The sequence below is a fragment of the Pezoporus wallicus genome, unplaced genomic scaffold, assembly GCF_028554395.1.
Source record: "Pezoporus wallicus isolate ANWC-B61680 ecotype Strahan unplaced genomic scaffold, APGP_CSIRO_Pwel_v1 contig_4131, whole genome shotgun sequence".
Lineage (NCBI taxonomy): Eukaryota > Metazoa > Chordata > Aves > Psittaciformes > Psittacidae > Pezoporus > Pezoporus wallicus.
In genome coordinates this window covers 2,004,489-2,030,005 of record NW_026641950.1, presented here as the reverse complement: position 1 = coordinate 2,030,005, position 25,517 = coordinate 2,004,489, and the positions used below count along the sequence as shown (strand labels likewise).

The 25,517-nt window shown below is 39.6% G+C and overlaps 1 protein-coding gene and 1 long non-coding RNA gene across 2 annotated transcripts in view; one reads left to right on the top strand and one right to left on the bottom strand.

The window, feature by feature from the left end:
- LOC130608258 (cytochrome P450 7B1) overlaps nt 1–18,853 on the top strand; it is a 125,723-nt gene extending 106,870 nt beyond the window's left edge. Inside the window, exons 3-6 of the mRNA XM_057426058.1 lie at nt 5,879–6,475; nt 6,923–7,129; nt 13,239–13,417; nt 17,344–18,853. Coding sequence (XP_057282041.1) covers nt 5,879–6,475; nt 6,923–7,129; nt 13,239–13,417; nt 17,344–17,640 — 1,280 coding nt within the window. The 3' untranslated portion in view covers nt 17,641–18,853. The remainder of the gene's footprint in view (nt 1–5,878; nt 6,476–6,922; nt 7,130–13,238; nt 13,418–17,343) is intronic.
- LOC130608259 (uncharacterized) lies at nt 468–25,517 on the bottom strand. The gene is made up of 3 exons (XR_008974489.1): nt 25,164–25,517; nt 1,652–1,772; nt 468–1,565 (listed from the first exon to the last, which is right to left on the bottom strand). It is a non-coding gene; the product is annotated as an uncharacterized LOC130608259 (long non-coding RNA).

The following is a 25,517-nucleotide window of genomic DNA, read 5'->3' as shown; positions in this document are numbered from 1 at the left end:
CTCTGATCTTGCTTGCTGAAAATAACAATATAATAAAGTATGATATAACCTTGCTGCTTTCTGTATTTATAGCTGTATTACTACACTAGCTTGAATACAAACATTTGAGTGATTTCACGTAGACATTTAGCTGTAGAAAAAAACATAGAATGAAGCTGGAATCTTGAATGAAACCTTAATATCTAAATTTACATATATACACAGATATGCTTTTAACTAAAATCAATTTAAAACCCAGTTTTTTCTTCTATTCGGAAAAAGGCAAACTCTTATTAGTGTAGGTGCATGTAATGGAAATTTTTCCCCTTTACATGCTGATATACTTGTTCAAATGATCAACTTTAGAGTTAAGTCTATCTCGGTTTTAGCTGTTCCTGTATTTTTAGGGAGTTTCAAATAAAAATGTAAAGTGTAAAGTATAAAGTGTGCTTTGTAATTTCCTGCAATAGCTTGAAATTACATTCATATTAGCTTTATATTTCGATACAAGTAATACTTTGCAATAAAAATAATATTTTTCTTCAAAAGTCAATTAATTAAATTGCAAGCCATATGTTTAGTTAATAAAATTTTTCTTCCTCTTACCAAATCTGTTCATTTTTTTTTTATTTGGAAGAGCATTTTTACTTCTATTAAATGTGTGATATTTTTTATTCATTCAGGGCTTTTTCTTTGGAAACTGGTACACTTAGGGGTTTTTTCCTACTTGAAATTGAGTTTATTGAAATATAGTTTTTGTTGAAATATAGTCTTTTTTATTGTAAATGTATATTCACAGTATATACAGTTGTGGCTTCTTATGAATACAGATTAATAGTTGTAATTCAGAGACTACCTTAGTATATTCATAGAACCAGATGCAGTCATACTTCAGAATCCTTACTGTGTTTAATCAAATGCTTATTTCTTTATGCAAGGCTATGTTTAGAGTTTTGTGTGTTTAAGCAATCTATGAGTGTAATCTAGTTTAACAAATTTCTATTTGTGTGCTAGACAAAATTCCATTTCACCTAATCTCCCTGTGTTTGGGTATTTTGAGGAAGCCTTCCTTGATAAAGACTGAGTAAATAGAGTGAGTTCTGGATCATTTCAGCCTTATGCAGGAAGATCTTTGATTTTGTGAGTTTGTCATAACAGATATTCCCCTTTAAGTTCTCTTTCCTTGGTATGAAAATACTAGCCATCAAGAATTCACTGAGGAGAAACAGTTTGTCATTCACAAGTCAAGGAAGAAGCTGAAGCTAGTTAGTACCTCCTATCATGTCCCCATCTGAAGACGTACAGAATTTCTATATGTCTTACTGATTTGAGAAAGATGATGTTATATGTTCGGCAAACACAGCATAGCTTGCTGTATATGGACTATCATTACTTTGCTCCCCTGGTGGGTGTCTAAAGGTCCTGTCAAAAAATTCTATCAATATATATTGTTCTAATTATTGGTTCTCAAACTAGTTCATTTGGAAAATGTGGAACGATGCTTGGAGTTTCTGGCGTTGCCCCGTACCGGTAATGCGATTTTGCTGATTGTACTTTCCCATGAGATGAGCGAATGATTGTCATCCCTAAAAGTCGCAAGGGACATGGATGTCATCTTAATAAAGAAATTAAAAAGCACATCTTTCTATGAGAAACAATGTAAATTCCTGACCTGTCGCAGAAAATAGTTCTCTAATTGGTTTTGTGTGGTGGTGCAGCAGAATCGTTTTCCCCAAACGTCATGCCAGCGAAGCACCACTGTACATCATTGTCAGCAGTTCAGCAGAATCTCCCTAATAAGAGGACGATTACGTAAATGCAATAGTCTTCAAAAAAAGAAAAAAAAAAGAAAGAAAAGAAAAGGAGGGGGGAGAGAGAGGAGAGAGTCTGTGTGTTGAGATGATATACTTTCCAAGCCAACCTCTGCTTGTTAAGGGTCAGCAGGATAGGCAGACAGCTAGGTAAGAACTTGAAACAATTTTGTCATTGTTTCTTGGAATTAAACTTTGTCTCCTTTTCCTGGCATGTTATTAGGAATGATACTGAAATTTACAACACTGTCTCTGAGACTAACTCAACTTTTAATAAGATAATATAAGGGTTTTCCACTAAACACACTTGCTTTTTTCAAATGCTGCTGCTAAGTCATTCTTTTCTTTTAAATCATGATACAGCTACAGTAACATACCACATTTTTCTCTTAAGCAAAAGGTAATTTACATTAACTCCTTACCAAGCTGAAGCCCGCTGCAAGCATTACAGAAATAATATCCCGTCATTACATGCCATCTGAAATGCTTGTCTTTTATCATTAGCATTAGAAAGCTCCAGAATGCATTATTAGAGTAATTTCTTAACTATCATACAAATACTGGCTTCTGTGCTTGGATTTACCAAAGTTGACAATCTTCATATTTTCCACATCAATCTTCTATTTCTAGGAGACTGTAAAAACTAAATGGAGATAACCAAGCTATTTGCAGCATGGGTGTAACGCAGACTGAAGGATTGGATGGGGAAGTATGAATTCTCTGTAGCTATATTAAAAAATAAAATAAAATCAGAGGGCTTTTTACAGAAACAAGGATACATCTCATCTTCACTGGCTTTTATAGTACTAAATAAAACAGCTCAGTGACTTGAACTATTGGGAATTGGAGTGTGACATTTCTATATGGACATGTCTACTTAGTTTTTTGTGTTGAAGGATTTTTTTACAATCTAGCAAGGAAAGGCTTAGTCCCCAGTGGTTTTTATATAAATACCTTCAATATTCAAGTCTTCCTGATTTGTGGAGCATGTGGTGTGCCTCCACTTTTGGCTGATCTGGCATTTACCTTTACCACTACTTTGATGGAAATTCATGAGCATCTAGATTTTGGTTCATTTTCAGAAAAGGCTACTTGTCAGAGATAGTTCTTGGCATTAGCTGCAATAGAAAGGCATAGGAGGGGGGAAGCTGCATTTTAAAATACTAGATAATAACTGGAAACTTTAGGAAAGATTTACATTTGTTGGTCTCTGACACCGCCAGGGACAATCAGTGGGAAGAGACCTCATCGGGGGCGACAGAATTTAAAAAGCAAAATTAAGGACCATATTGACACATACAAAATTTAAAATCATAACTTGAGGTGAGAAAGTTTGTTCCAGTTCGGATGTTTGCTGCTCAGGGTAGAGGAGGTGTTGGGGCATGGTTTTGTAATTAGCAATCTGTTCCTGTGTGGAAGAGACTGGGGTAGCCGGTGTAGCCGTGTAGTGCATCTGTGTGCGAGTATGACTGTAATTGCTAAAGGCTCCCATACCCACTCTCACAACAACTTTCTAACTGCCGTTAATTAGCCGTAGATTTTAGGGTTTTTTTCTAATTAAGAGATCTAAAATTAGATTCTTGGTGAGGTACGCAAACAAGCTGCCTTTGTTACAAAGGGGTTCTAGTTTTCTGACTACGTAGACCTTTACTAACTGCAGTAACAAAAGTATTTGGGTTTATGTGTTTGTATGTATTGTTTATTTGACGTGATGTGGTCTGGAGCCTGAATTGATTCTACAAAATGAATTATATTTCAGTACATACTTACTTTTTGCTACCAGGAACCTGATGAGAATAATAAAAATCAGGATCTTTAATATTCTGTTTCTCAAAGGGTTTGTTGGTTGGTTTGTTTTTTTCTTTTAAAGTATATGCTCGTGTTGAGTGAGTTTTGATCTAAAATTATTGCTAAAATAGTTTGTTTGTCTGAAAACTCATTTGCTGAAAATCATTTTCTTACATAAAGATGATAAGAATTGATGTGCGTTTGCTAAGTGTCTGATTAAAGATCACAAAGAAACTCATATTTTGCATCAGAAATAAGCAGATGGTGGACAGATGGTTTAAATTAATATTAATTAAAAATCTTAACTTAAATTGTTTACCCTGTAAACGCAAAGTTAGGAAGCCAGCTTTCATCTTTAGGGTTAATAACACTCCAGATCTATTTATTAAAGATTGCTCCAATGGGCATTCTTTCCAAGCTTTGATTGCAAAGATGGTAGCCTCAATAAAAAGCATGAAAATGGGTGAAAGCTAGAAAGATAGAGCAATTCTAGGACTCTTAACAAAGATCCTGCAGAGGCTAAAAATTCCTACTGATGTCTGTGGTCTGGGAATGAAGAAATCGTCCGACAAGAGGACTGAGGATTCTGGATCTCTTTTTCATTCTGGTTTCTTGATATATCCATTTTTTTTAAAATTAGTTTCCATCTTTCTGATTGGTTATGTTACAGTAAAGCAAATTCTGCTCAAAAATCTTAAAAACCTTGACTTGCTTTTGACAAAAAAAATGAAATAAAATAAGGGTGTCAAATTCTTTCTCAATTCATCCCTTGTGTTTCCTTACTGGATCATTGGGATTGCAGTGGATGTAACTGGGATGGAAATTATGGCATCTGTTAATTGCAGAGGAAATCCAGAGTGGTGCAATCAGATTTACCATAGAGCACTGAGTATATGTAAAACAGAATACAGAATAACTATGATAATTCAAATATCAGTATATGGTAACCATGGATACTTGTTGACATTTTTAGTGGTAGTGACTACTTTATCTCAGGACATCTGTCACAGAGCCAAATTTGGTCCTCCGTTAAGCATGTAGTGTTCCCATTAAAATCAAAGGAGATTTGTCCCTTTAGTGAGACAGAATTAGACTGTAAGTCCTTGAAGCTTTGCTGTTTTCCTATTTTGTAACTGGGATATTTCACAGAGGATGTGTACATTTTAATGTACACATTAAAGAGGATGGGTACCCTTTTTCCCTAATTCATCTCTCTATTCAAGTTGAGAATCCAGAATTCTAAATTTAGGCTTAACATGGGAATAAAGGGTTAAGATTCATCTGAGCTTTTTGAGTGTTACCATTTTGATTCACGGTTGTTCACCAAAATGGTCTTCTTTAGTAGCTGACTTAAAGTTTAGGGAGAAATTGCAGGATTTTTCTGTCAGGGGCAACTTGAAAGTGTCAGATGATGCAATCCTGTCTGTCTGTACAAGCAGCCTAACGTATGGGTGTGTCACCTCACTAAGAACCTCAGGAAGGGTAGGAGGTTCTCGGTGCATTCTCAATGGATGATAGCACTAGGACAGTGTGTATCCCAGAATGGCGTCCATGTTAAAATGGTAGCCTGCTCCACTGTAATCCGTGGCTTCAAAATCAAGCCCTGAAGTAGTGATTTGACAGATACTAAGCACATTCTCAACAAAAAGTTAGCAAAACTTCAGGAAAAAACAAAACAGATGTACGAGAGGCTTTAATGTTGGGGGGGTTGCAGTTTGCATTTAAAGCTGTAACCAGCAGATATTGCGTTCCTGTGTGATCTGCTTGAAGAAAAGCTGCCTAAGTGGCATGTTTTCCACTCCAGCCCCCATTGTTCACTTTCCTCCAGGCAGGTGAATTGTGTGTGTCTCTCCCTTCCTGCTGGTAAAATACCCTGTAATTTTCTAATGCTGCTGCAACTACACATTGTATTTTCATGAATTACACCATAGTAGTAGATGATTTATTTCAGAATACCACAATGACAGAGATCACTTTTGGCAAAACCAGTGCATCAGTCTACATAGACATGGCTTCACACTGATTTTAAAAGAGCCATGAAATTATACACAGGTGGAATCTCCATCCTGACTAAGAGAATCTAAATGAAACTTGTTGTGTCTTACTTTTTTTGTTTGTTGGTTTGTTTTGGATTTTATTTGTTGTTGTTTTCTTCTTTGCAGATTTCTTTACAGATTCTTGCTTTGGGAAATTTCTGCATTCTTTTATTCCAGACATTGGCTTATTTTCAGTTATTACTTCTGAAAGTGTCATCAGATTTTAAAAGCACGTCTCAATTTTTTTTCTTTTCTTCAATTCAGGTAGATACATTACTTTTATCATGGACCCATTTCAATATGTCTATGTCATCCGAAATAGCAAGCAACTTGAATTTCATGAATTCGCTGATAAAATGGCTTCCAAAACTTTTGACTACCCAGCCTTGTCAAAAGGAAAATTCCCTGATCTCAAGGAAAACCTGCATAGAATCTACCAGTATCTACAAGGCAAGCCTTTGGATATCATTTCTGACCACATGATGAAAAATCTCCAGGATATATTTGAATGGAAATGCTCACAAGCAACAGATTGGGAAACAGAAAAAATGTACAAATTCTGCTGCTCTGTAATGTTTGAAGCCAGTTTTGTAACACTGTATGGAAGAGTTCCTGCTGCAGATGGCCACAAAGTTATTAGTGAAATCAGAGACAAATTTATCAAGTTTGATGCCAGCTTTCCCTATTTAGCTGCAAACATACCAATTGAGTTGCTAGGAGCTACCAAGAAGGTTCGGAAGGAGCTTATACATCATTTTTTACTTCAGAACATGACAAAATGGCTGGGAGGGTCAAAAGTGGTCCAAGCCAGACAAGATATATTTGAGAAATATGAGCTGCTTGGAGATTATGACAAAGCAGGTAGGAAACTTATGAATGATTGCTTGTCTAAAATAAAATAATTTACTATAGACCTTTGAAATAAAAAGGCAAAATGGCGACCTTGAAATTTTTTTATGTTCTTTCTAATTGGCTAATGATAAAATGTTTTACTCTGAAACAACCCTCTATGATAATTGATTTTTTTTTTGTGCTGAGGTGGTAAAACAAGATACTTAATGGTGATAATGAGAAAGATTATAACTGAGCTGCATTTCCTCCCCTTATTCTCCCCCCCCCCCCCCCCAACATTACATTTCAAACTATTCTCATTAAGCAGAAAATTAGACTTCAGAAGCCTATTGGTCCTCATTAGCATTCACTGATCCTTGGCTGGGTCTGTGTCCTAACATCTTTTAATTAGCACACTGCAAATCTAATCAGTGTAATAAATGCTATTAATCTTCCTTTTCACTTATTTTCTCCCAGCACATCATTTTGCCTTCCTGTGGGCCTCTGTGGGAAACACGATTCCAGCTACATTCTGGGCCATGTATTATCTTCTGCGGCACCCAGAAGCTCTTGCAGCGGTGCGTGACGAGATTGACCATTTGCTGCAGTCAACAGGTCAAAAGAGAGGGCCCACATATAACATCCACCTCACCAGAGAACAATTGGACAACCTGGTCTACCTAGGTAATTTATTTTTATCTGTTAGGAAGAAAAGAGGGGCTCTCCCAGCAAACTCAGTTTATCACTCATTTCTGCTTACTGAGAAGGTGGAGGACACAGCTGCCTAATTGACATAATAACACCCATTTACATCAATTATAAATTATGTAGTTTATAGCTGTAGATACTCTCATTGCATGTAAACATTAAAGCCTAGGTAATTAACTATGCAAGGTATGCAAAAGGCTAAATAGAAGCTTTGCAATTATTTGAAAAAAAGTTGATGCCTAATAAGTTGTTTGATTCTGAGCATCTGCCGAAGTGTTAATGCATTTCAAATACTTCTGTATGGTACTGCCAAGAACGACCCTTTTCTGAAATTAAAGTGGGATAATGTATTTAAACTGCAAATGTAATTTTATCACAAGCAGTTTCTTTCTTTCTCTCTGTAACAAAACAAAGGCTTCTAAAGCGGGTTTCAGTTGAGCGATGCCTCCAAACAAAATATACAAAGGTAAAGCTCTGCAGTGTAGAAACATTTTTTTTCAGTATTGGAAATGTTACTTTGATTCAAAATAGGGAGCTTTAAGGGAGATACAGGTCTTCCAATTCTAAATCAGGGGTTCAGAGGGAGACTCTTGCCAGTGGCTATTGGAACTTCTTTGATTCCGAAGCTGGGTAGGCCTTCAGAGCATCAGTTGATGGTTTCACTTTGTTTGCTAGTGCACAGGCATTGGTAAGATAAATGCTAAAATTAGGTCAAGAGAGGAGAGAGGGTGTATCAGGTCAGAACCTAACCTTTAAGCCTCTGAAAATCTCTATGGATAGCATTAATAGGGTAGACACCAGCTGAATAAAAGCTTAAAGGTTCAGTACTCCTCTCTTTTCAAATATCAAAACCAGTCCCTGTTAAAACTGACCTCATGGCTGTATGGTTTGGTATCTCATGGCTGTATGTCTTGGTGACTAATGGCCGGAACTGATGTTCCACTCTTAAATGAAACTGTGTCAAGAGAGTGTTGGAGCAGTGCAGTTTCTGTGCCTCGTTTGGATCTAAGTACTAACTGCTGTTCTTCAGGACCATTCAGTGTGGCATGTCTCAAGGATCTGTGTTCAAACTTGATTTGCTTCTCATAGTAAGAATATAAAATTGAGTTTGATTCAGTTACTTTTTGTTAGAGCATTAATGTTAATCTTACATAGTGTAATCTAGTAAGTTGGTTTCATCTGTACTCATGGCTGTTTTGGTGCAGATTTATCGCTAACTGATGAAGAATGCTTTTGAATTAGGGGAGATATGGATGACAAGAGCACTTCTGAAGAATAACACAGCATTCTAAGCATTTAATGTACTTTTAAGGAACATAGGTAAAACTGCTTAACATCAGACCTAGCATCCACCAAACAAGATAAAAGGAAAGTTATCAAGTTTCACTAAGATCAGGACAGAATTTACTTTGTATTTGGAAACTGATATGGGAATGGCAAGGAGATAAAAAAAAAAAAAGAGGCACCCCAGAAGTGTAGGAATAAGGAAAATAAAAGTGTGTATTTCACTAAAACCGTCTAGTGCAAAGTGGTATGAACAATTTCAAACATTAACTGTGTCATTCCTCTGCTTCGCCTTGAAATCTTGAAGTACCTTGGTAACGTTTGATTTATGTGTTGAGAGGAAAGTGCCACATCCTACTTTACTTTGTAGTATTCTTGTAACACTTTTGTTAAATTTTATAATCATGTTAAACATAATGTGATACGAACAGAAGCTAGATTTCAGTTATTCTGGCACTTAAGTCATAAAGGGCTGGATACTGCCCCATAAAATAATAATATAGAAAAAAAATCTGTACCATAAGAGAATTAAAATCATGCTTCATTGGAAAGAGGAAAGGGGTGTTTTGTTAATAAATGTGTAATAGGGACAAAGGTCCCCATTTGCATTGCTTGTGCACCAAAAATCCCCCACACTGAAGAAAGGCTATGGGCAAGAACTGCCTTTGCCCTTGCAGCTCACCTACCCCAACCTCCAAGGCCGAGCTTTTCCACTTCCCACTCTCCCTGTGCCAGCCCAGAGTGTAGGAAACTAAGATTTGTGTCCCTGCTCTTGAGTAAGGCAGACCAGGTGGGATTCTTGCATGTTCAGCGCCTTGTCATCTCATTCTCCTGTTTTAAGCGCTCTGATTCTCTGTCCTCTTTTTGGCCTACTATAACAAGAGCCTTTTTTTGGATTCCTCATGCTATGGAGAACAAGCAAAAATTGCTAAAAAGCCTTTCTGTGGAAGCAGAGTTGTTCTTATGGTCAGATTATTTGGGTCTAGGGAACAACATGCCCTTATTTACTTCTAAATTCAAAGCATAGGTATGTGATATTTTATTAAAAAAAAAAAAAAGAGGGCTTTCAACCCACAGCAGAACTAGCACATTTTCACCCTGATTATTTTTTTCTGTCTACGTAAGACTTTTCCCAAAACCCAAATGCACTTATTTGTGTGTGCAGAGGAACATACATTATTAGTCATTATGGCTCACAACGGAGCTCTAATATGGTAAACAACACATGAGAATGGTCTGTCAGTTTTTATGGTTATAATGGAAACGCAAAGGGTAAAGCAGAGATGTACTTAGTGCATGTTTAATGCTAGACATGTTTAGTCAGTTCGTTTGTTTAATATTAGTCCATTCATTTATATGGTGAAGTATTCTTGCCCCAGGTCATTGCTGAATCCCAGATATCTCCTGCGAAAAGAGCACAGCTTGAAAAATTGTTTTGTACACAAGAAAGGGTAGGAACCCAAAAACAGCTCATACAGAGTGTGTAGTCATAACATAAAAATGCTAAGCACTAAAATCGTTGGTTGGATTGAGAGAAATTAATATCTTTTCCTGGAATGGGCTGGGCAGTATCATTTAGTTCATAGTAAGATGCAAATGTACTTGTTTCAGATTGTTGTTTGTGTTGGCACACCGGGATGCCTGTGTGTAAATGACATCCCCCCCCCCCAAATATTTGCATACTCAATAGCTATTTTCCTACAATACACTCTAATAATTATAGTACCCTATTACCTGCTATGTGTTAGTGCAAAATTAACAATCCATTATGCACAATAAGTTTTATAAAACATTTATAGATAGAGATCATGTTTAATTAAAATTAACTTGCCCACGAAAGCCAAATGCACTTATGATTCCAATGACCTTTTATTACCTGCAGTCCCTTGTTTTGGCTGGATGATTGACAGCTTGCTGTTTGGCTACCATGTTGTATTTCAGCTGACAAGACTTTTCATTTTAACTCAATTTGCCTGCCTATCACAAGCTGGTGGCAGGCCAGGCTCAAGTCACCCAGCTTTGCCTCAGCAGCTTGCTCTATTTCTCATTAGTACGCATTTATTCAGTGGAAATTGGAAGACAAATGCTTGAAGGCATGTGAACTAAGTATAGCAAATTAGGGTTTAAAGACTGAATATTTATAAGTATATTGAAACAGTTTTTTAAAAAAATCTAGAATGAATTAGAAGCTGAGTGCTAGCTTTAGTATAAGAAACGAAGAGAGAAGTGGGAGGATTCTAAGAATAACAATACTATGAGAGAGATATCTCTCTCTTCCCCCCCCCCCCCCCCCCCCCCAGAAAATATGTAAAATCTCTCTGACAACACCTTATCAAACAACAGCCTGGCTTCTTTATGTAGCGCTTGCACAGTGACGTTTAGCATCTCATGTGTGTAAGAAGGGGGGGGGGCGAAATGAGGGTCATGTTCATTTGCTGCTTGGTTATCCCTTGGTATGCTTTAAATTGCCTTGTTTGTTCGGCACAAGCACAGAAACAGATGTTGCTCTACCGTGCTGGATAATTTACTGTACCTCACAGTTCAGAATGGAAGGCCTCCCAAGCTACCCAGCTGGTCTGTCAGCAGCGATGGCTGGTGTCTGCTGAACTATGACAACTGCAAGTAAAGGCTGCAGTTTTATTGTGCAGTTGTCATTCCTCTCAATGTATAGCCCCTGCATTTGTGGAAAGCTGACTGTCTATTTTTTTAATGTGAGCTTGCAAAGCCATATAAGCTCCATTCTCCTTTGTTGATCATAATGTGACTCATTACTTTTGTCATCTAATGATTATCGGCATGATCGCTCAGAGCAAGAGCCAAGCTCGCCTTCCACACATAACTGGTACTGGAAGGTAAAACAGATTTGTCATTTACGATCTGACCGCTAAGCCACACTTTGTGCTCCATTATTGTGATTAACTTCTACATAAGATATGCTGCCCAATTGTCATTTGGGATCCGGCAGCGGGCAGGGACTGCCGCGCTTTCTGGGAAGATGTCCATTGATGGGATGTGACCGCATCAGTTGGGTGGTTAAATGTAAACCTGCTATTTTGCAGCAGCAATTTAATAATTTTTTGTTGGTTGTTTTTTGTTTGTTGTTTTTTTTTCCCCATTTTCACTCTTCCTCATTTGATTTCTGCTGTTGCTACGTGTGTCACCACCATTTCCAAATAGTGGACCATCACAGAGTTACCAGCTTCATTTTCCACAGGTTGAAGACCATCTGGGAGCAGAGGCTGGACCCTTTCTTTGTACCACATAAAGTTTTGTTGCCAGAACGCTGCCAGTTGAAATCTATCGTGTCAGGTGCCTTGTGGCTATCCGCAGTAGAGGCCATCTTCTGGAACCAGGGTTCTTTTCTGGCTTCGTCACCAACAAGCCGATTTGACTCTGCCTGATTATAGTAACGAAGGCAGTCCAAAAGAATATGCACAGACTCACTGTACGTCACATTGAATCATGGTGCTGGCCACACAAAGCTGACCGCAGCCTCATTTCTTTAGACAAATGCATGCTTAAGGAAAAACCTCCTGCAAGAAAGCATCCAGGGCCACTTTATTTGCTATGCATGCTGCACCAGATTTAATTTTTAGTGAAAGAACGTTTGCTTTTTTTTTTTCAGAGGCATCTACACTGAGTAGCTACTATCTCTAATAAACTAACCTTTTGGGTGCAGCAGTCATAGTGCCTTGGTGAACACTTAAAGAAGGCTTATTTGATACCGCAGAACATAAATGCAGACACAAATGGATGATTATGTGCAAATGAAACCCTATTTTAGGCTATTTTTCACACTGATGATTAGAAGGAATCAAGTCACATATAACAGTGCCCATATACGCTGGTGGAAAAATAGTCAGTTTTGATTACAAAGTGAGAGATGCAGCCCTAGACAGGAGCTACATACTGATATACATGCTATCAGAATGATTTATGCAAATTATGCATATTATTCCCAAAGGAATTCCTCCTCAAACTGCCAGGATAAATTGCCGGAAATTAGCCATAAAATCTGTCGTGCTAGGAGCAAAAGGTGAAGGCCACTGGGAGAGCAAGGACATTCAGCTTCTGGAGCCTTCCAGGATGTGATGGTGGAGACAGAAATCTTGCTTTCCCTAAGCCTGAGAGGACTATGTTTCCTTTTCTCTTGGCTAATTAAAAGTGTCTTTCTCTCTTAAGATTACCAGGCAAATAATGTTGCTTTCATTCACTCTGACCATAACAGACACTATCATTTGGCAATGTAACACACTGGAAATAAAATAAAGAAATTTTAAAATCCTTAGATTTACTACGAAATTAACAAGCAAAATTATTTTTCTAACATGTAGTCCTGACATTCCATCCAACAGCTTTCAAAAGGCAAGCTAAACAGCTCCATGGATGCTTTCACTGGTATTTGCTAGCAACCTCCAAAATGCATGTAAATGCATAAAGCGTTCCTGTCTTTTGATTGTGTTGCTTTCAATGTGATGCCTGAATAATGACTTTCTACCCAAAACTCAGTGCTGCCTACAGCTGACAGGATTTCTCAGCACCATCAGTGAGAATCATATCGGGAGGTTCAGCATGGTGCCTCCCCCCCCCAGCCCTGTGGGGTTGTTTATTGCCTCCTCCTGGTCTCTGCTTTATGTTTGGTTTGGTTTGGTTTGTGGTTTTTTTTTTTTTCCTTTTTTCTTCTTTTCCTTTAGCCTGCCCTACTAAACCCATCAGGATTCAGCAGCTGTAGCCATGTGTAACTTCCAGTCATCTCCCATATTTCTGATGCTTCCCTCCCTCCACTTTTGTTTAATCGCAGAGAGTGCCTTAAACGAGAGTTTACGAATGTGCTCATCCTCCATGAACATTCGCATCAGCCAGGAGGATTTTGTTCTCAAGCTTGAAGGGAATCAAGAAGTCGGTTTGAGGAAAGGAGACTGGATAGCCCTTTATCCACAGATTTTGCACATGGACCCTGAGGTCTATGAAGATCCTAAGGTAAACATTCAGCTGGTGCTACTCTTCCTACTCCAGGCACATAGCAGCAGCCAAGCCTTTTGTGATCTCTGGGTTGTGGGGTTTTTTACTGCTGTTCCTTCTTGTGGAACAAATCTTGCTACTTTCAGATGTATTTTGTAGGGCCTGATAGGTCAAAGAATTCATGGCCTGAAGACAAAAATATGGTGATGAGACTGCTTTCAAAGGAATTGACAATTGCACATACACTACCATAAACATTAGGGTTTTGTTTGGCAGTGGATCATTTGATACCCAAGGAGGGCTGAAAAATAGAAGGTGGTTTAAATACCAAATAATGTGGGCCATTTAGCTAAGTGCCCGCAAAGCATCATTGGCTTTCTGAAGCCCTATAATAGCAGTGTCTTACTTGAGCCTTATGCTTTTTCACCTCCCTTCATAGGGATTCACCCCTTCTTGATCAATTAGTAGAGTGTTGTGAACTTGAGGCTGTAAAGATGTTGCTCTGCAGCAAAGCTCAGAGGGTAATTGTGTCATCTCCTTGTATTTTTCTCTGATGCTGGAGTTAATGAATATCAAAGACTCGAAATTAGTCCACCCTTCCTCAGCCTTAATACAGCTTCAGAAGTTCACCACCTGCATGCAAATTGGGTAGTCCTTGTCTTGGCTAGGTTGCTCCCACAGATTGTCCCATGCACAGGGTGCCATGAAGGAAGAGTAAGCTCCACACTGAGGCTCTTAAATGGCTCCTCTGCCTGAGAGGCAAGAGCTCATACCTGATCTGTTCCTCATCCCCATTTTCCTAAGCAAATGGCTGTCTCCCAACTATGCTGATTTCCATCCTTGGCATTTGAGCCAAAGAAGAAAGGAACTGGATTTTTTTACATATTTATAGAAAACTCATGTTAGAGGCATTTCTTGCTGGGGCTCTGCCTTTCAGGAATTTGGGGATATGAGGTTGCAGAGGAAAGATGAGATTCAGGTGCCTTGTTGGTGCATGTTAGCATCTCACTGTACAAGAACTCCACCAGCCTTCTTACCTTAACTTATTGAGTTAGCGTAAGTGAGGAATAGTCACGGGGATGAGCATTGGAGCCACAAAAATGTAAATTATGTTCAGGATGGTTCTGCTGGCTGTCCCCACCCAAAAATGAGGACAAAGCCCACTGAGAAAATTAGAATTTTAAAAAAGTATCCATATATTGGCAAATAGTCAATTAATATTTCTATCCTTAAAAAGTAACAGTTAACAAATGAGCTTTTTCTTATTTTATTCTTAACACCTTATTTTGGAGAACATTATTGATTTGTCAAAGTCCATCTGTTTGTTTAGGTCCTAGACCAAAAGCATCAGTGTAGAAACTGATCCCCTCCCTTATCCAATAATTGCCGGAATATATTACCATATTTCCATTGCTTGAATATATCTGCTTAGTATCAGCTCAGCTCAGCTTTCACAGTACAGCTTTAGTTCATATATTTTATCTTTTTGATAGTGAATGAGCAATCCACACATTGCGGTACATTGACTTCAGCACATGGGCCCTCTCGAAAAGTGGGGAAATCACTGTTCTGTTTAGTTCTTAAAATATGCAGTGTGCTTTCAACAATAACTACTGAGGATCAGATAGCGATGGAGAATGAATTTTTTGAAAGGTGCAGTCTTGAGCTTGTCATGTATTTAGGGAAAACTTTCCTGGGAAAACAGGCAGCTTGACGAGATAATTTTGTAGCAATGCTTTTCTCCTGAATACATAAATCTAAGTTCAAGCTATCTTCTGCTTTGGCACCACACTGTATAAGTGTAAGCATATATTATTGACCTCTTTCTCCACTCATCAAAACCTAATAAAAGAGTCACTTCTCTCTGAAGTGGATAAAGTGAACCCCTAAATCCTAACTCAGCTAGTTACAGAGCTCAGTAAATGAATTCTGCAAATCCCATAGAGTGAAATATCAGGAAACCGTACATGGTGGCTTCCCAAACAAAGCCAAATACAAGATGTGACAGAGGGAGACTTATATCGATCACAGGAGATTGCTCCATTTTCATAATATTCTTCACAGGCCGTCCACAAGGAACTTTATCACCTGCTCTTTCCCAGTGTCTTCACCCTTTCCTTGCCATCAATCACGCTGACTCTTCCCAGGAGGCCTTGTGCATGACTGAAAGCTCCTTTATTGTCAAAAATTAGTTGTTATTTAGCCAATGAACTGGCTTTTAAGGAAACAGTGTCCTACCCAAGGGGCTTCAGCAGCGCAAGCCTGAGTTTGATGTCACTGTCACTGGCTCAGTTCCTGTCTCGCACTTGCTTTCTGCTTTCCCAGTTCCTTAGACACCAATTTATTTTTCGTTAAAAGCAATTACAAGTCTCAGATGGCTCTTAAGAGGATAAAGAAAGCATAAGGTTTGACCCAGTCTGTCTATGTGTTCAATACCACCACTCATAACTGCTCCAGGTGCTAGGAGTGCACCTTGCGGAAATGTTCCAACAAAGTGAAGAGCTCTGGTTTGGGTTGTGTTGTTTTTGTAAGCTGTTGCAGTTCATATTTAGCAGTGGTGTTTTTAGACCAGTAGGATTTAGATTACAGGAAGTGAATCTTTTTTAAGGGAGAAGGGATATTCTGGGCTTTCATTTGTCATTGTGCTTCTTCAAAGGAAGTGATAACTTATGAAGGAAAAAAAAAATGCCATGCTTCCTTTTGTCTGGAAAGTTCAAAGAGACTGAAAAGAATTACTTGGCAGTGGACACACACACCTTTGTGGAAAATCCAGACCTCTGCAATTTAGAAAAACAAGATCCTGTTCTTCAACCCAAAGTTACATCCCCTTCAATGCACCTTGTATTTGTTCCCCTTCTCATAGACCACCTCCCCCACCTCTGTTTTTTTTCTTGACAGCAAGACCTGCAGTGCATGTTTTACAAAGCCTTTAATCTAATGGATAGATCAGTATCACTGTGTTTTTCATTGTAGTGTGTTTCTTTTTTAATCAGTAGAGGTTGGTTTCTGTCTGACTGACTTGTTCCCAGCCAGCTCCAAATGGCTGCTGCTATAGCAGATGTATGCAAAGCAGGACAAATGCTAATGAGTGACCATAAGCAAGAAGTGTCTGTCATTTTTATTCAAAGCATGCAGGAGGATTTTGTAAGTGGTTAATTTGCCATTGACTGAGTGAGGATGCCAGATCTCCTTCATTCAAAAACATGAATTATCTCTGAACAGGGATCCTGCTACTGGAAAATAGTCAGAAAGATGTACAATTTATGGGACATAGGTTACAAGTGCAGCCTCAAGCTTTATTTGAAAGCACTTGCCTTAAAATGGTCAGTCACTACTACTGCTTTGCACACAGCTTCTGGAGCAAAACATTTGAAGGTAAGATGTGGCAAATTAAGCAGCAACCATCTCCAACTGAAGGGAAAATTGACTGCAAAGCATCAGGTCTGGTTTTCAAATAACCTGCACCACTGGGTGCAAAAGAAGGATGGATTTTGCTCTAGCTTGCAAGAGCAAGATCGGTGCAATGCATTAATTTATTCATAGGCGTTTGCAGAATTTGGCAGATTATCCTTATTCATGATGTATGTACCACACTGAGCGTGTATGATGCTTTACAAGAAAATTGTCCTTCCACTAAGGTTCATTGTCCCTGCTACAAAGTGGTCAAAATCTAATTACAATCAATATAGGTGAGACAGTCGATGAGACACGGAAGTTGAAGGAGCTTGATGTAAAAGGGCTAAGCTAAGTAAATGGATTTGAGGAGTGTTCTTTGCAAGGAAGATAATGTGAGTCAATGAAACCTGAGGGAACCAACTAAAAAGGAGAAGCTGTCAGCTCCTTGTCTTTATCTTATTTTCTGAGTTTCAGAAGCATTACTGTTGTGCAAACAAAGCCACTCATGTAACTGCCTTGTTAGATACCACGCTCTCTTTTATTTTCAGGAGTATAAGTTTGATCGATACATAGAGAATGGCAAGAAGAAAACCACCTTCTACAAGGCAGGAAGAAAACTGAAGTATTTCCTAATGCCCTTTGGCTCTGGGATCAGCATGTGTCCAGGGAGGTTCCTTGCAATGAATGAGATGAAGATGTTTCTTTTCTTACTGTTGGCTCATTTTGATGTAGAACTAGTGGAAAACAAAGCTGTAAGACTTGATAACAGCCGTATGGGCCTTGGTATCCTCCTGCCAGACGTCGATATTGACTTCCGTTACAAGCTAAGGTCCTTAAGAAAGTGAGTGGCTGCCTATATGCCTTCTACTAATCTCTGTGTTTGCTCTGTTTTATCACTCAGCTTTGTATTTTTGGAAGCATTTGCTTTTCCCTCTCTGCTTTTACCTCCTTCCTATTTGTTTCTAAGGAGAAAAGCCCTTTGGCTGGAAGTAGATACCAGATGCAGGGACATGCAACCTCATTTTGTCCTGCCTGAGTCATGAGTAGTAACCTGAGATGACAAGAGCTTGGCCAAGTAAATGGTCCAGTGTCCCTACAAGACGGACCCCCCAACTCTTGGCCATGAATTGGGTAGGATTTACAGGGAGGATGACATCAAGCTGAATCCAGGCCATTTATATGGCAAATGGGCTTAGCAACCCTTTGTCACAGGGATTAGATTGGAAGGTCCCATACACTCACCATCTGGAGGCATCTCTGCATCTGGTCATAGAAGAATAATAGCAAGAAAGGGGGGACTTCATTCTAGGGGGTGAAAGACTTTTTAGTGATTATTATTCTGACTTTCTATTTACTCTGTTCCCTTCATGGTCTTCTGTGTCTTAGCCCTTATTTGGGAGATGTAATGGAAGCTGTGTCGGGTGGTGGGGAATGATTTGCAAGACTGTCTTACTGGCAACACATTTCTGACTTCAGTTTGATGTACTGAGGGTGAATGCTTTGCTTCTCTTTTTTTTTCTCTTTTTTTTTTTCTGCAGTGCAAAGAAATTAAAATCTGTGATTTTTTCCTGCAGTCATTTTCAGTCAGAAGGGAGGTTCTGTTGATTTTAATAGGATCTGGATCAAGCCTAAACTATCTATTTCAGCTTTTGAGCCAAAAAAAGTATATTCTTCAGGAGAGAATATATGAGCCTGTTTGAAATATTCTAGCATCTCAAAAATGACCTTCTGTTCCTCTCACTGATTTCCTAGTACATGTCCATGTGTTTATTTTGACCATTTCTTGTGTTTGTTCTTTTCTCCAAGAAGGCAAAAGAAGAAGAGGGCTTCCAGAGCAAGTGTGGTATCTAAACCTAGTTTTTAATAGTGTTTTACTGTGCCTAAGTTATGCGTAGTGTGACCTGTGTTTGGAAACGTATTTGTCCATCTACAAATTGGAAAACAGGCTCTTCCCTGCGGCCAAAATTTGGCCAAGTGAAAACCCTGGGCAGCCACAGAAGTTACCTGTATCCTGACTGCCCAACCTGCTTCACTGGGTGACCAGCTTTTGTTCCAAAATTAATTAATTTTAATTAGCAAGATGTTTAGTCGCTGTCTCTTCCCAGCCATCACTTCAAAGACTGATGAGGATTCTTGTGGCTGTCCCGTCTCAATTTGCCAAGAGGATAATTGTGATGGGAGAGTAGCCATGTCTGTAGGCCTTGTCTTGTTTTCCCAAAAAACATCTCTCTCTCTCTGGGATGTGCCAGTGTAAGTCTTTTAAAGTCATAAATTTTACTCAGCTCTAAAGCATTTGATGGCCTATGGATGGAAACTTCTGCGTACATAGTAAGGGTGAGAATTATTTATTGTTATTTGTGTAGGAGCCTGTGTAGTTATTCATGTAAAGCACATACCCTAAATAAGCATCAGCATCAGTAGAAATGCTTTCAGAGATTGGCATAGCCACACTCTAAATCCTCCGAGGAGAAAATTGTAGTTTTGTGAGATATATTGGATAAACATTTTATCTTCATATATATTATCAATAATGTCTGCAGTGTTGGAGTGCGCTTACATTAAATGGGCTTTGCAGTTGATTAAATGTTTTAACTTTGCTTCAACATTTAATCAACAGCAAAAGCTGATTATTGCTTTGTGCTACAGAATAAAATTTGTTTCTGTGGAAAGATTCTTGTACTCAAGTTACTTGCTCCTGTAGTTACTCCGTAGGAGCTGTTCTGTACTCAGCCATAGCTCACAATGCAGTCTGGACATTAGAGAGAGGAGATGTTGGTATCATTGCACTGCTGACTGTATTCCATTATTGCTTGAGTGTAAGCTGTAAAATGTCTCATGCCACAGTTTTGATAAATCTTTCTTTGGCACTTTGAAACAAACCTGAAGCAACTGCAAAAATAACCATAGGTATTAGTTTTAAATGGAAGACTTTTTATATATATAATTGTATTCTATTTGGGGGATTTTCAATTAGGATATCACAGGCTGCTTCATAATTTGGTAGGACATAATAGGACTGTGCCAAAAGTATGTGCAAATCACTAGTAATTTTGGATTAATTGCTGATCAGTTTGTATAGTATCTATTTTGAAATTAAAAGAGTTAGATTGTCTCCGAAATAGTCAATTAAATCTGTAGGGCATGCATCCATTTAAAAAAGAATAAAAGGATCAGAGTCTTTCCCAGGAGCTGCAGGAAACCTCTGTGAAGGCACTTGAAGGGCTTGCATGGGGTTGGAGAGCACTCCTTGCACTACACAAAAGGCCAGCATTTCACTGGGTAAGAGTGAGTTAGTCTTTTTGCTTAGGGACCAAATAATCAAAGATAAAGCAGGGCCTACCCAGTTTGTCCTGGAACTGTGTCCCTGGTAACTCGTACTCCTGGTAGATTAGTTTTACTGGTAAGTAACGTATCACTACCTTAGCATACCCCAGCTGCAGAGGAGGTAGTCCTCACCCCCATATACAGTCATGAGAGCTAGAACAGGACAGAGGAAAAGCCCTTCTGGTCCATGTACTCCTTAGCTGAGGAGGTGACTTACTGAGTCAGCAGCTCCTCTGACCAGGACTGACTTGGTCTCCATGGAGCAGGGAGTGAAAGGCCCATGATGTCAATAAACCACAGCAGTGCAAGAGGATGAGGGTACACCATTCCTGGAGGTCCCAGCTGGAGCCATGACAACAGCATGTTTTATGACATAGGACACAATGCAGTTTTTGATGATCTCTGCTGCCACAGAACCCAGGAGTGACCAGCTCTTAGTGTCTGTCAGAGGGCCACAAAGACAGCAGTCATTGACGCAGAAACAGCAGTGCTGTTTACAGGCATTCAGGTGCCAGTGGTGCTGCAGGAGTGAGTGGTGAGAGACAGTCGGACCTTGCGCCTCCTTTGTCCATGTCCCTCCGCTCCCCTTCAGCAGGAGGGTCTGCCCTGCAAGCCCAGCAGTGCTTGCTCATCTCACCAGCCAGGTGTAGGGTCAGCTAGGAGGAGTGCACGGGTGCTCCTGGAATCTCTCTGCTGTTTCTCTAGTGAAACAGTGCACTTGTCAGTCTGAGATATGACTTGTCTGGTCAGTACGAGCCTCCAACTGTAAGTTGTCTCTGCCTATGGTTATATTGATTATATTGATAGTATATTCTGTTATTAAAAAAAAAAATCAACTTTTTCTCATTTAAAATAGATTTAAGTCAGTATGGCCCTTTACAGCACCTGAGAAAACTGAATTCATTGTGAACTAATGTGAATGCTAAAATGTGACTTTTTATTACCATTTCAATTTACAGATCGTATGTTTTCTATTTTCATCCTGGCAGTCAGTACTGCTATAAGCTATTGTAAAATTTTTAAACTGTTACATTGCTTAAAAGACCATGTTAGTCTACATGTACCTGTTTGCAAATTAATCTCTCCCAATATGTCCTAATGTGCTAATACAAAACTGTGTAATAGTTGTTCTTGAGTTTATGCTTCTAAGCCAGTTGCATGTCGGTGGGTGTTGCTGTTTTTATGAATAATTACTGTGAATTTCTCTTGTAGAATTATAAATGATCTTTTATTTCCTCATTGTTGAACTATCTGACATTCAAAAGATTGTGAATTGCTCTTAATTGTGCAAACTGACATTCTGTATATAGATGAACAATGGTTAGGTTCTACTTTAATAGTTAATATCCACCATTAAGGCTCTTAGATCGCATAAGGTCTATTGTGAATTTCTGAGCAAGAAAATTAAAATTTCATTATTTTAGTAATCTAACATCTTAAATGAATTTTGTATTTTAAGGACACAATAAAAATGAATATATATATTTTAATATTGAATGACTGCCTATGGTATTTTTTCCCTCACATTTACGCTTTTCTCACAGATTCACAACTATTGCTTTAATTTTTAAAGTATTTATTCAGCATACCACATTTTTCTGTAACTTGATCTTGAAAGGTATTTCAACAAATAAAAAAAAACAAAAAAACAAACCAAACTCTAATTCAGCACTGGCATGGAGGAACTTCCTTGAATTTAGGAAATTATTAAATCTGTTTTACTCTCCCATCAAACTTAGGCCACTTCTTACCAGATAAGAAAAAGGAGTGGTACTGCTGGCATTCCTAGGACATTATTTAAAATTAGTATAAAGATCTGCAATCCACTAGTGATTCCCAAATACAGCTCCTAGGCTTTTCCTTTTGCAAACCTCTGCATAGTACAAGATGTACTACCTGGTGTAAAACATTCTGTCCTCTCAGATCATTCATTTTAAAAGGGGAAATGAATGAAAATTGTTACAATACACAGCACTGTGCCAGCAAAGCACAGCTTTTCTAAGTATCACTGTAGCTACGGAGTTCTACAAGTAGGTATTTAATATGAAGGTTGTGCCCCAAAGACATCAGTGTTTCTTCATTAGCTCATGCAGAAATGCTTGTCAGGTATGGCTGTGAGGGTTGAAGGTGTGTCCCTAGAGAAGGTAGACCTTGCAGCAGTTTTCTGGGTTTGATGAATGTGTTTGTAACTATGCAATTGCTTTAACTCCAGATTATAGTAGAAGTTAGTGAAGTTTACAAACCAAAAGTGGCATTTTTTGAGATTTCTTGAAGGGCACATTTCTGACTGAGCTTTCTGTGATGGTCTGAAAGATGGCTTGGGCAGGGGGGATTAATAAGACCTCCTAACACTGTATAATACTTGGGTTCATACAAAGTTCTTTCTTGATGTTACTTATATCGCATTGTATTTTAAAATTACTCAGACATCAATTTATGCATGACATATGATTAATTCATATGAATAGTTATTTTAACTGTCACACCATAGGAAGTGTTTTCCCTCCTATTGCCTAAACAAGCCTTTGTACCCTAGCTAGCCACGTCCTGATACCCACAACATAGCAGAAAAATTATCTCATTACAAAAACACCCTTTAAAACTACGTGTGTGAAAGTATTGTTATCCTTAAGTTCTTTTATATGTTTATAAACAGTAATAAGTATGAAGAAATAATTGCTGCATATATAGAAGCACAAAAAAAAAAAAAAACAAGAAAAGAAAATGCAGCATTTTCATTTGAAAGCAAAGAATTAAACTGTAGTGGGATCTTTATCCTCATATAAACCAGTACTGTGTCTGTGTAGCCTGTCCTGTGCATCAGGCGCTGATTCTGTGTGAATACATCATTTGTAATAGCAGAAATGTGCTTGTTTTCAAAACTGTTTACACCAAAACAAGTAACGAAAAAGAAGCCTAAGCTTCAGCTGCTCCTGCTAGGAGCCTTGCAGGATTCTATCTTGCAAGACTTTGTTAAACCGATTTTGACACTGATGTGTTGGTTTGTATTTGTTTCCCCCTAAGCAGCAGCTATGAGTACAGCGAAGTTGAATAAGAGTCGAGGTTCTGGCTACAGGGAGAGTGAAAGACAGTAAGTAAACACCACGGGATGACTTTTGACAGTGACTTCTTTCCTACCAGCTCATCCTTCCAACTACCTCTTTCTTCCAAACATTTTAGCCGCAAACTCCTACAAGCAGCAAGGCTTTCCCTGTCTGATTTCCACCCCGTGAGCCAGTACATCGGCTTTCTGCTCAATGTGATTTTCAGATGACTTCTAAACATGAAATCTTTACAGCAGCCCCTCGCAAAATCGGCATCGCAGGTAGCTACAGCTGGGAGTAGTGCCGCTAAAGCTTTGAACCTGAAAACTGGACGGGTATTAGTTGGGCTGGGGACTGCTGAGGACCGGATTGAAGCACGGCATACCGCAGCTTCTGGAGGGCTCCGCTCCGGGATCTCGTCTAGGAGTGTCACTGGCCCGAGGCGGGACCGCGACCCCCCCGATCGCTCCGTCAACCCGCCGGGCTCCGGTTCTCCGACCCCCTGCAGGGGTGAGGAGATACTCCTGCCGCCCCTTCCTAAAAGCAACCCCTTCTTCGAGGAATGCTGGAGTGGGGAAAAGCGTAAGAGGACTCCCGGGGAGGTTCCTAGGGAAGAGGTCTGGGTGTTATGGGAGTTTGGAGGGCTTCGGCTGGTGGAGAGGAGGTTTACTCCGGAAAGGCGATTGTTTGCCCTTAATCCTCAATTACGAGGATTTCAAAATAGTATTAGAAGAGCAATCTGTTCTGCAACTTCTCGGAAAAAATAATTGTTGATTTAGATAAGCACTGATCCCTTCAGCGTTTGATGAAGACGTTAATTTATGGCTGTCTAGCAGTTTATGGCTGTCATTAGATTTTCAGCTTTGTCTCTGTTCGAAATGTATCTTTTTATTTTAATCTGAGACAATTATGTAAGAAAACGGCTATGTTTGATCTAAAATGCATCGTTTTCCTATAGCGTTTCAAATTATTCACAGATCATAGTTCTTATATGTGCATATATGAATTTAAAAATACAGCAGTAAAGTGCTTGAAACAGACCATAAATTTGCTTCATATTTTATTACACGTCTCTGAATCAGATTGAGAGGACAAGGGCAACTAGGGGCTTAGGGGAGGATTTAACCCTTCCCGAGGTGGAGAGCCGACCAGAGCAGCGCAAACTCCCTCCGGAGCTCTTGGGGAGGGGTCTGACACCGATCTGATGAGTGACCACGGGGAAATGAGGCTGGCTCCCTCTCTTTGCTCATTTAGCAGCTGTTCCTTCCGTGGCATAGCCGGCTGCCGGGGCTCCCCGAGTCAGGCCGGGGCGCCGGGGCCGCCGCGCTGGGCCCTGCTCCCTGCCGTGGCTCTTGCCTTCACCCCCGCCAGGACCGGGAGGGCACCTGGCCGGCGTGCAGGACCGGCTTAACCCCTGCTGCGCCGCCTGAGCCAAGCGTGGTACTTCTCAGGGAGCCAGCACTAACCCTTCGACGGTAGTCCACCGGGCGGGGGCCCAGCCTCGTCGAGCAGCCCCGCGGAGTGGGTGGCTGTGACAGGGACCGGGGCCCACAACCAGTTCCCCAAAGTTTTGTCCCGCCCAGCCAAGGAGCTGTTCCACCCTTACTGAAGCCTTAGGATCCCTCTGGCCTGTTGGCAGCGGGTGCGATCAAAGTTGCAAATGATCCCGGAGAAAAGTGGCCGAGATCTGACTCCTTTATTTTAGCCCCCAACTTACCCCCCTCCGGCACTACCACCACCAAAAAAGAAGGTGTTAATTGCTGTAAAGTTTCCGAACACGTGGATAATTTACTTTGTCTGCTGCGTTTTAATTAAAAGCAAACTTATTTATGTTTCTGATGTTTATATTACACGATTTAATTACGTTTAGAGGCAGAGTCGCACTTCCCCCCCTCCCCCCCTTCCACTCTAAATCACATTTTCATTAAAGGTTTTAATAAGAAAACTCACTTGACCACTATTCATTATCTAGTCCCCTCCATGCACACAAGTTCACTTACCCATTCATTTATTCACTTACTCATTCCAGCAGATCCGCTGCAACTGCTGCTAGCAGGGATGTGAACACTCATAATTATTTGTCAAAGTCTGGAAAGTGTATTATCCCTTCTTCTAGTGGTAATTAGTTACCATAGCATCTAATACGTAAATGTGCCCAGAGCACACCATTAACAGTTAAGCGGAGGATTCAATTTAACACATGATTATATCTTTCATAAGTCATTACATTAGGAAAGCCAATGTCACTCATGCTGGGACAATTTCAGGCTCCGAGACCGGGTACGGGGCCGAGAAGGAGCCGGGCTGAGCGGCGGGGGGCAGAGGGAGCCCTCGGAGGAGGCTGGGGGCGAGAC